The sequence below is a fragment of the Mus pahari genome, chromosome 6 (genome assembly GCF_900095145.1).
Source record: "Mus pahari chromosome 6, PAHARI_EIJ_v1.1, whole genome shotgun sequence".
Taxonomy (NCBI): domain Eukaryota; kingdom Metazoa; phylum Chordata; class Mammalia; order Rodentia; family Muridae; genus Mus; species Mus pahari.
The window spans coordinates 37,077,504-37,089,624 of record NC_034595.1 but is presented as its reverse complement, the minus strand read 5'-3'; the positions used below and the strand labels follow the sequence as shown (position 1 = coordinate 37,089,624).

Below are 12,121 nucleotides of genomic sequence, written 5' to 3'. Positions count from 1 at the left end.
AGATGATTCTGAATAGCAACCCCCAGAAGATAAGTGCTATGCTGGCATGGGGCTGCCGCGCACACCCTGTCCAGGACTGTTTTTTATATTAAAGCACCATGTTTTTATAAGCACAAAGCCCTTCTATGTACAGTAAGAACATTTCAGTTCTTAACACACACAGCTGTGGGTTGAGTTGATCTGTTTCAGGAAGTGTGTGTTGGTGTTAGACACATGATGGAAAGAAGACACACCAGGCAGCCAGGACGAGAGCAACCAGAAGCACCTCAGCTGGCTTGAAGGTTCGGTGACTTCACATTCAGACACATTTTAGTGTCAACATTTTTGTTTTTAAGATTTATGTACTTACTTACTTACTTATTTATTTATATGAGAGTACACTGCAGCTGTCTTCAGACACACCGGAAGAGAGCATCGGGTCCTATTACAGATGGCTGTGAGCCACCCTGTGGTTGCTGGGAGCTGAACTTAGGACCTCTGGAACAGCAGCAGTCAGTGCTCTTAGCCACTGAGCACCTGAGCCCCTCGTGTTACCAATTTTTTTTTTTTTTCGAGACAGGGTTTCTCTGTATAGCCCTGGCTGTCCTGGAACCCACTTTGTAGACCAGGCTGGCCTCGAACTCAGAAATCTGCCTGCCTCTGCCTCCCGAGTGCTGGGATTAAAGGCGTAAGCCACCATGTCTGGTATGTTACCAAATTTATCACGGCCCCCACATGCATTCTGTGACTCCATGTGGGATCAAGAGACACAATTGATAGAACAGATTTAAAAAAAAAAACAGAAAACAAAAAACTTGTGCATATGACTAATACAAATTGGAACTAGAACCACATTTTAAATAAAAAGCCACCCATTCAACCTACACTGAACATACCTGCTATAATTCATTCTTTACCTTTATTGTCTGTCTGCTGGTCTGGAATCGGTGATCGCTGATCTGCTGTTGATGGAGGAGCTTTTCATTCGCTTCTTTATATTCCTTAGCAGACGACTCTGCTGCTCTCCTGGCATTCTGAAGAAAACTGTTCTGTTGCTGCAAGGATACAATCCGTTCTCGTAATAAAATGGTGCTGCTACTGGATTTCTGGGCAGGCAGAGTTTTGCACTTTTCTCTGTTAACTAAATAAAAACAATATTCCTCATACTTTACGATACCGGCTTACATTTATGAAGACGCTGTCAGCTTCTCATTACACTCTTACCTCTGGCAGGAAGGGCACTGCGCAAGCTCTTCTGCAGGCTTCCACTCTTCTTTTGAAATGTCATTTTCTTGGTGTTCTTATTATGAGAAATACTCTAAATGTAAAAGTTCAAGAAAAGTGGGTTACTATTCAATGATAATGTCAAACAAATTCACACGTCACTTAAAGTACATTTAAGTAGGGAAAAATCTGTAGACAACAAGATTCGAGAAATGGTTCCTCAACTGAAGACCTCAGATACAAATCTGAATTTATATTTTAATATATAGAATAAATTTAAAGTTGAACTATCAGGTAGAAGACATAGACACAAAATCAACTCAAATGAAGTAGAATTTAGCCCAAGACAGACAGTTTACAATAGTAGGAGCAAATGGAGCAACAATAATAAATTAGGGGCATTTAGTGAGGTAGCCTCGGGGAGTCTGGTTATGTTGCTTTGATGGTTTTCCTGGTCCAATGTAGACATACGCTACTGCAAATTGAATCTGAAATGGTGATTATAGTAATATTCTTCTTGTTTTCATGCTAGGAGAGGGGTTCATACTCAGGAGACCAAGCAGGAAGATTACCTCAGGCCTCAGACCACCCTGGCTTACATGGACAACTCCAAGCTGGCCTGGCCTCCAGAGCTCAATGGGGTGTCATGTGCAGCATCAGTTATGTACTTTTTTTGGTACCCATCCAGGTATAGACAAAGACATCCTATGCTGCTGTCATCTGCTAAAATTTTTTTATTATCCTTGGATTAATATCTAAGAGTTAGACAACTGGGTTGTAGCTACAGTTTGGTGAAAGCAGTAGTTACGGTTTTTCAGAAACTAACAAACACTTTTGTGAAATGCTACTTCGTTGCACTTCCTAATCAAACCAGCAAAGCCTGAGTTCTAGCTTCTCTGTGTTTGTGTCAGCTGGGGGTCAAAGCTTCTCTGCATTTGTGTCAGCTGGGAGTCAATCTGCATTATTTTCACAGAGCATTAAGATCTGCCCCTCTTTCTCTCTCTGGGTGAATTATCTGTTCATGCCCTGCCCACTCCTATCTGGGTTGCTGTATCTTGGATGGATGGAATTTGAGAGGTCTTCATAGAATTCAAAATATGAAACCCTTATCAGATATTGGGTACCAGCTACTCTTTCTATTCTGTTGTCTCACCTCCTAAGTAGAAGCTTTACTTTGCCAAGGTCGATAATTTTAATATATTCTAACTTATGGATCTTGGTTTTGGTATCAGGATTTAAATTCTTGATTCATCAAACCCTCAGTTCTGCAGATTTCCTCTTGAATTTCCTTCGAAGAGCTTTATAACTTAAAAGCCATTTTTTTTTTATCTGTAATGCATCAAGAAACCTTATATATAAGGTATGAGGCTTAGAGATATATTCCTATATTGCTTAGGAATAGCCAACTGATCCTGCATTATTTGTCAAAAACTACCCTTCCTTAGTTGAAATATTTTTATCATCTTCATCAAAATTCAGCTGGTAAAAATTAAACAGATTTACTTCTAGGTTAAGTATTTCATTTTGTGAATAATAAAGCTTCCTGCCCACTTTGTGTGTGTCAGGGGGAGGGGTTGTTGTATCATCTCTTTATACAACTGAACCAACTTTGGCAAATTAGAATACATGTATATGATTAAATGATATTATATATATGTATAAATATTCATATCTACTATAAGGCTTTTGTCTTTTGTTGATTGACTTTCCATATACAAACTGCAGTACTGTTGGTTCTTTTAATATGATGAGTGACTGCCAATTGCATTCTGAATATTTGGGGTACTGTGTATGAAGACTATAGATATAATTTGCATTTTGTTTGAGAAGAACTCTCATATTACACAGTTGAGACAAGAGGCACAACATCAATTATACAAGTTGAGAATGGACGTCCAGTCTCTAGAGACGCTGTAGTTGAGGAGGGGCACATCATTATTGCTTTGCAGGGTGGAAGTCCAGGCTCTCCAGTGGGCCTCTGCTGATACTACTTTAGCTGGAAGACAGAGGGGGCCTTGTTAGTGCTCTCACCTGGCCTTCTATGACAGCATGAGGAGGCCTGGGAGCTTGTTAGACATGAGGTAATGAAAGTCCCCTTCTCCTTGCTTTGCTTATGAAATCACCCAGCTAGAAAGGAAAGGGGCATCTCTCAGATGGCGACATGTCCATGACTTCTCTACAGTCTCCAGTGAAATGAAGTAGATAGAGTCATTTCCATTAGCTCCCCTCTGGATCCTCTTATACTTTGCCCAGATAGGAGGAGGAGGAAGGGGAGGAGGAGGAGGAGAAGGAGGAGGAGAGACAAAAGCTAACTCCTTACAGATAGATGACGAGAAGATCTAGGTAACTAATAGGCCTTTGATGATGGAGGTGAGGGTGGAAGTGGGGCTATATTTTCCATGGTGTTTGGCTGATACAAGGCAGTGATTATGTAAAGTTTTCTGTCATGCTAGGCTAATCTTCTTTTCATCTTCTGGCTGAAAAGAATATGGTTTAACTGGGGACTTTTATAGTCTTTAATATTATAGTTTAAGGATGTAGATGACTCAGTTGTCTATATCCAGTATATAAGGAACAAATCAAGAGTTCAACACTATGTTGAACCTCAATTCCTAAGGTTCCCATCTAGATTTTTTCCTTTTCTTTTAAAATTTAGAGTAGGTTGTACTAGTTTATATCTATCTTCCTATTTACATAAGAGGGACATTGATAAATTAGACCATATTAGTATATGTTACCTTATTGAAAAGGCACCATGTAGGAGGGCAAAAGGCATAGGAAAAATGCCATGTGTATGTGTATACATACTATATATATATATATATATATATATATATATATATATATATTCAACAAAATCCTATACCTAGCATATCCTATATATAAGAAAAATAGATAATTTGTGAATAGAATGAATAGACATGAAAATACAGTCTCCTGAAGAATTATAAATGGTCAATAACCACAAAGAAAAGGTTCACTGTCTTGGTAATTTCAGAAGACTAAAGAAAACCCTCAGTGGTACACCTCAAATCTCATGCGAGTGGCTGCAGTGGGGAGCCTAACATACCAAGGGATGAGATTCCTTTACTTTCTGGTGGGGGCACTGACGTCCTCCCGTACTTCAGAGAATAAAAGGCATCAACCAGGGTCTCAGAAATTTACCAGCCATGGTATGGAATTCATGTTTGAGCTTTTGCTACAGAAATGACCATATTTATTCACAAGCAAAATGTACAAGAATATTCTTTGCAATTCTATTTGTAGGAAATATGAAATGAAGCGTCTCAAGTTCCAACAGTACCGTAGACAACAAAATACTATTTATACTATTTATGAGACTGGAAGTCAATGGACTCTGAGTGGCAGTGAACACAATACGCCAGGGACCTAAGTCTCCAGAGAGGAGACTTCATCAAAACTTGAAGGGAACAAACTGTAATACAAAGGAAGTGACTCAATTTCAGTCAGGGGCCTGGTGAAGACATCTAATATTTTCTACACACACTGGCTATCATTTCAATATGTTCTGTTAAAATCGTCTGTAGATTTATCAAAAGGGTTTACATGTGCTTGTCATATCACTGAGAACTTGAGTTTCTTCCATTTAGAAGCTCACTATGCTGTATATGTATAGTGGTAATAAACAACTCAGTCTATCAAGTAATATGGAGAAAAATAGCAACAACAAAAAGTTTTAAAAAGCAACTTTTTTAAAGCCAGGGTCTCTCACTATCTAAACCAGGCTAGGCTGGCCCAGTACTCCTAATCTCCTGCCTTAGCCACCAAGTAGTAATGTCTGTAGAAACTAGCCATCACCAGTAGTCAGGCAGCAGAGCATAGGAAGAATACGTAGCTTTATCACAATGAGAGCTAACAAAAGTAAACATTTCTTCATTTGTTATATTTCATATTCTTAAAAACAATAATGAGCTTATTATTACTTTTTAACATTTCCTATTCTTTGAAATACGACTGTCTTAAGATTTATAAACCTGGTGTTTATTTTCATTTTACCTTTGCAAAATTGCAAACAAATGTTTGAAAAATGATCCAAAAGTGGGTATCTTTGCTGTCTACTTTCAAGAAGACAGTTTTTTTAGGGATTCAATTTAAACAGTGGTACAATGCATCAATTTAAGTTATATAGGGAGAGGGAGGACAAGGTTAAGAATGTACTGTGGAGCTGAGAAAAGCTAGCGTACCTGCGGGGCCTTGATGTCCTCACACGAGTACGTCTGCATCGCTCTTTGTGGAGCACAGCTGCCTTCTACTTGGTCAGTTTCTTTCTGGTTTCCACCATCTTCGATAGGGCTTACATTCTGGGATGTTTCCACAATAATTGTTCCCAAATTTTGAAAGGTTTGTGTTTCAGAATCACTGCTTAATAAACAAAACAAAATACAAGAATTGAAAAAAAGGGGGGGGGGAGAAAATGAACCCCAACAAGACAGACTTACATATGCACTTCTCCAAACATGATGATCCCTATTGTTTTGTTCTCACTAGTAAACTTCATTTAAACTTACACATTTCAATAATTTCATCAAGAAACTTGATCCCTAGCATAATATCCCCACCAGCCCCTTTTGGAAGTATTCCTGCAGAGCATCAGTCCAGGAAGCCCATGATGCCTCACTGCCAGTCTCCAAGCCAGGGCACACAAGTTAATTTTTTCTTTTTTTACAATAAGTTCCCCCCAGAAGGTATAAAAGTTTTTATCTGTTGGGCTTTTTATCACGGGAATATTTTATTCCTTATGACTGAAATAGTGTACCTGCTATGAGCCAGGAACTTTTGTCTACAAAAGGGTTAAAGTAGTAAATAATAAAATAGGGGAAACAGTCTGAAAGCCATGCCTTCATATACCTTGTGTCATAGTAACAATCTGGACAATAAGGATGTCCAGATAAGGATGAGTAATGAGCAGTACATGAGCAGTGACGAGCTCGAGAGACAAACAAAGGAAGCAATGAAGAGATTAAACATTTGAAGATCATTCACTGGCCACCACAGACATGCAAATTCAAACTACACTGAGATGCCATCTCACTCAGGGCAAAATGGAAATCATCACAAAAACAAATAACAGCAAAAACAACCTGGCAAGGCTATCCATGAAAGAGAGAGAACTCTCATGTAATGCCTAAGAAAATCAAAACTAGTCCAACCACGGTCGAAATCAGCATAGACGTTCAAAACAAAAACTAGATCTCCCATATGATTCAGCTAGACCATTTGTGGTTACTTACTGAAAAGACTGCAAGTCACTATGCCAAAGAGATGCTGGCAGGATAACACTGCAGCACTACTCACAAAAGCTGTTATGGAACCAAACTGAATGCCCATCAACTCAGGGATGGATGAAGATGATGTAAAGACAGAATAGAATTCTTTTCCAATATCAAAGATGAAGTTACGTTGTTTGAAAGAAAATGGCTACAACTGGAGACAACCACTAAGTGATAAGTCACTCTCAAACAAACAAATCTCATGTTTCCTCTTATTCATGATAAGATTTTCCACAGATAGCTGAAAGCATATCTAGCATTGATAGGTGATTTGGTGGTTTGACCCAGAGGGCCTCCACAGGCTCATTTATTTGCATGCTTATTCATCACAGAGTGAAACTCTTGAACAGGATTACAAAGATTAGGAGGTGTGGCCTCATTGGAAGAAATGTGTCACTGAGGGAGGGCTTTGTGGTTTCCAAATCCCAAGCCAGGCTCTGTCTCTCTCTCTGTGTCTGCTGCCTGAGGATGAGGATACGCAGCTCGCAGCTACTTCTTCACTGTGCCATGCCTGTGACAAATTTTGTTGTTATTTGTTTTCGTAATGCTCCCATTCTGACTGGAGTGAGATAGCATCTCAGTGTAGTTTTACCTGTCTACCTCTCTCAATGAACCATGCCTGCCTGCGTGCTGACATTCTCACTGCCATGATAATAATGGACTAAGCCTCTGAAACTAAGCAAGTCCCCAACTAAGTGCTTCTTTTAATAAGAGTTGCCTTGGTCATGGTGTCTTCTCACAGCAACAGAACAGTGACTAAGACAGTAGAAGTGAAACATTTAGGGAAACACAGAGAGAAGAGGAGAGAAGGGATGGACAATGTTCAAGGCATATCAAGGAATTGTATGAAAATATATAATCATTGCCCCGGCCCGCGGGACACTTTATTCCATGGTCCTTGAGGGGGATCACAAACCTAGAGAGAAATGGGAATTAAAAAAAGAGACGTAGACCATTCATGTTTGTCATAGTCTCTTTTACTAAGGGGAGATGCTCAGGTTAAATACAATTTGGAGAGGGGTGATCAAAGGTATACAGTGAGAGAAATAATNGGGAAGAGTTATTTGCAAGTCTAATACATTTAGTGATTCATCTAGGGTCCTTGGCACCACTGCCCTGGGACATAGGGCGGCTTATCTAAGAGCCTATCTCGGGGTCTGGATCCTCCTGACAGTTCAAGGTGACAGCTCTGGGCAGCTCTGGAATGTGAGAAGACTCCCTCGGTCCTTGATGTCTGTTTAGGTCTTGCTGGTTCCCAGGAGTGGCCTTGCAGAGAGAGAGGGGGAAGTGCTCTTGACAAAGATCTATGTGGCTCTTAGCTGCATACTGTGAAAACACCTGGGCTGCGGGATGCCCTGGGTGTAAAATGCCTGGGCTGCAGGATGCCCGAGATGTAAGATGCCTGGGCTGCAGGATGCCCTGGGTGTAAGATGCCTGGGCTGCAGGATGCCCTGGGTGTAAGATGCCTGGGCTGCAGGATGCCCAAGATATAAGATGCCTGGGCTTTCTCAACCTGGTCGCTGACAAATCATGATTAAAATGATTTGAAAAACATAAAACAACAAGCTTTGAGGTTGAAGAGGACATAACAATAACTTTTTCACATAGGTACATTTAAACTATTTTACATAGATATGTACTCTTTGATACATCTTTAGGGAAAAACAACTCATGTCTTGTCCTAATTTTCCTATTCTAAATTATTTTGAGATGCTTCACTGCCTTGGTCTCTCTTGAACATGCTCTAGCTTATGCTAACATAGCAACAAAATGAGAATTCAAATTCACATCCTAAGAACTCTACATTAAGTATTACTTAGAAGGACTTCTTGGGACTAAAATTGTATAAATCTCTTTGGCATGTCCATTCTAAAATAGACTCATACAGTATTTCTACATATTGACTATTAATATCTAGTTCTTCTAGAGTAGCTAAACAACAGACATTTGGTACTCAAAGTAGACTGTTCTGTAGTCATATGTACAGCAGTATCTCCCTGTCTGCTAAGATCTTTGGAAATCATGAGTCTACATTGTAAAGGTTTTTTTCCACCTCTCATATTCTGAAGTGTATCTATTTTCTACTTTTTGAGTGCCATTTTTAATGACAAAGTTGATAAGCATGCCTTGTTAAGGTTCGGATACATTGTGTTTAAAGGTGAGATAAGATGTGGGCTGGGTAACAGGTCAGTGGTAGAGCACTTAGCATGAGGATGGCTCTGTGCTCAGTCCTCAGTGTAGGCCCGGGTTAGAGAAAAAGGCATAAATCAGCCCAATAAAAATTTATTTTCAAGAACTAGGCAGACTTTCAGAAATCAGTTGTTGTGGTGGTTTGAGTGTGCCTAGCTCAGGGAGTGGCGCTATTTGGGGTGAGGTCTTGGAGTAGGTGTGTCACTGTGGGTATGGGCTTTAAGACTCTTATCCTAGCTGCCTGGAATTGAGTCTTCTCCTAGAAGCCTTTAGATGAAGATATAGAACTTCCAGCTCTTCCTGTACCATGCCTACCTGGATGCTGCCCTGCTCCCACTTTGATGATAATGGACTGAACCTCTGAACCTGTAAGCCAGTCCCATTAAATGTTTTCCTTAAGAGTTGCCTTGGTTATGGTGTCTGTTCATAGCAGTAAAACCCTAAGACTGTGTGTATGCATACACATACACACACACACACACATACACACACACACACACACACACACACACACTTGTTTCTTTGGGTTAATGTGTGTTTGGGTTTGTATGTAGTATGTACACTCACATTCATGCAGATGCACATGCATACATGTGTGCATGCCAGTAGGGGCCTGAAGTTTACATCCTGTGTTTTATTCAACTGCTCTTAACCTTTTAAGGGACAAGGTCTCTCACTGATCTCTGAGCTCACCAATTAAATAAACTCTGTGACCAGTGAGCTCTAGGATCTACTTGTTGCCACATCAAACCCCTCCCCAGTTAAATAGTTATAGCTGTGTGCCAAAAACAAACAAACAGATAGACAGACAGACAGACAAACAAAACCCCATCTTTTTGTGAATGTTAGGGATCTAGACTTGTATAGAAGGTTTCCTGTCTGAGCCATTTACCATCCCTATTTCTTCTTTTAAAACACATTTAAAAATCATTATTTTTCTTAATGTCCTGATTATGTAGTTAGGCTTAATTTAAACTATTACTTCTGTTGGTTTTTTTCCAAAGTAGGAATAGCAACTTATCAAATTTATAAATTCTTTCCATATACTGCAAGTCAGCATGTCTGAATCAGAACAGTAGACTCAATGCAATTACCTATTCTGTTATTTTGTTATTTGTATTTGGATAGAAATGATTGGAAACATTTCTTTGAGGTAGAGATGGAACAGTGTTTCATTTTCCTCATTTTTTTTCCATTTATCATTTTCAAAGTTTTATTCCTTGTTTACGATGTTTCATGCAGGCAAGATACACTCACGGATGTGAAAGCTCTACAGTAGATGCCTTCAGAAAGCTCCTATTCTAGCCAGGAAAGAGCAGCTGACAACCACAACGCATTAAAGGTTATGCAGTGTGCTGCAAGGTAATCAGAGCTGTTGGAAGACCACACCGAGCAGAAGATGAGCAAAGTCCAGAGTCCAAGACACAATGTGAGATGAGGACAAGGTTGTGATTTGGAACACAATGGTCTCTGGGGCACTCTTAGAGAAGGGGCATAGATGAATGGATAGAAATACATTCCACACAGAAGGTAGGGTATGCCTATACAGCTGAGACCCCTGAGATACAGACATCCCTGCTCAGCAGGAAGGACTAGCAGTTCAGTGTGGCCAAGTAGCCTGGTTAGGAAACTGGACAATGGTGAGATACATGTCCATGTTGGAACAACACAAGCGGTGAGGATGCACTGTGTTTTTAGAGGAAACCCATGATGAATTCCCAATTGATTGGATGTTGGAAATGAAGACTGGACTCAAGGATGAGTCCAAGTTTTCCTTTGGTGTAAGAGAAAGAATTGCCATTATTTAAGAAGGGACTTCATGTGAGGAACCTCAGGAGTATGGATTAGGAAATCAGACCCAAATTATTATGTTAAACTGGCTGTTTGCTTAATTAATCTTAAATTCATGAATGATAAATACTATGTATATTAAAATTTTGGGATGGCTGCAATAACAACATTAGTTAAGATGTAAGGATTATGTTAACATATACTATGAAATGAATATAACATATACTATAAATAAATATAATCACAAAATAATGTCATTTTTAAGTGAGATATCTAAGGGTTTGGCTTCTTAAAAACCAGATGAGAGGGACAGGGATGGGAAAAACAGTAAATGGCAATGTTATTGAATGTCACTGGTGGTGCTGCAGTGGAGTATCAATCATAGTGCTATGGCTGACTTTCACTGAAGAGACTGTGGCTGTGTCAGTGACTACCACATACAAAGTATAGCATGGCAAAGTACAGAAATTAACTCGATCAAGAGATACCGACAGGTCAAAGGAAGCAAGGATTCTAATCAAAGTTGCCTTTTGTGTTTCCCAATGTGAACATGATATTGAAAATAAATGTTCTAGAAAACTATGAGGTATAAAAAAATGGAAATAAAGAACAAAGAATGCTTTGAGATTTTGTTGCCAAGGGTAACAAGATTAGCTAGACATAAGAGTAGTGACAGGCACAGACAATGTTCTGATTTCCAGACATGGTTCTAATACCCCCTCAGTTGGGGTAACTGATGTGGCTAATATGTGTGTCCCTCTGCTGACTGGCAGGAGTGTGCTGAGCAGCTCAGTGCACACAGGTCTAGTTACTGATTCCACAAACAGAAGTGGCAATCTGAAAGGGAAATTTATTCTACCTGAGTAATAGGATCCTTGTTTTATTGTTTGTTTGTTTTATTTCATTTTATATGCCTCTCAGGGAGGAAAAAGAATCTATAACCTGTAGATCAGTGGATACCAGATCTTTCTCAAATTCCTCTAATGTCAGCTTGATAAAGATTGTTCCATACTAAACAATCTAAAATAATAATGCATATAATTTTATTTATAGTTTAACTAAATGCTGTGATCATGATTATTTGTAACCATCAGTCTGTTCATTATGTATTTAATGTGTTTACATGTAATTTAGTTATGTGAAGTCAAAGTGTAAGTGGGCATTTGATGGAGTATTTAGCAAATATCTCCATATTAAGATTTAGTGATTTTTCCACCTGGTCAATGGTTTTCGAATTCATGTTTTAGCACAAAGTCCCTTTTTTTTCCCCACATAAAATATTTTCAGAAATTCAAAGTAGTGCAAAGCAGCAATGATCTAGAAATGTGGTTCTTAGTCTGTGGGTTCTGACCCCGGGAGAGTCAAATGACTCTTTCATAGCATTGCCTAAGACCATAGTAAAACAGAGGTATTTGATTATGATTCATAACTATAGCAGAATTACAGTTGTGAAGTAGAAACTAAAATAGTTTTATGGCTGGGGTCACCACAGCATAAAGATCTGTAAAGAAAGGGTCGCACTGTTAGGAAGGTTGAAAACCACTGTCTAGGAAGTAGATCTGATCAGTTAGTTACCTTCTGTAGTAGACACTAGGCTTTATTTGCAAAAGTTTCTGTGGCTTCACATAGCACAATTAATAATAAGT

General features: G+C 39.2%; 1 protein-coding gene across 3 annotated transcripts in view; it reads right to left on the bottom strand.

Moving 5' to 3' along the window:
* Cntln (centlein) overlaps positions 1 to 12,121 on the bottom strand; it is a 250,243-nt gene that overhangs the window by 63,138 nt on the left and 174,984 nt on the right. For 2 of the 3 annotated variants that reach the window (XM_029540311.1, XM_029540313.1), the window contains exons 16-18: positions 5,409 to 5,586; positions 1,204 to 1,297; positions 897 to 1,120 (exon numbers count right to left, since the gene is read on the bottom strand). In XM_029540311.1, coding sequence (XP_029396171.1) covers positions 897 to 1,120; positions 1,204 to 1,297; positions 5,409 to 5,586 — 496 coding nt within the window. The remainder of the gene's footprint in view (positions 1 to 896; positions 1,121 to 1,203; positions 1,298 to 5,408; positions 5,587 to 12,121) is intronic. The other variant, XM_029540312.1, reaches the window with a different exon arrangement.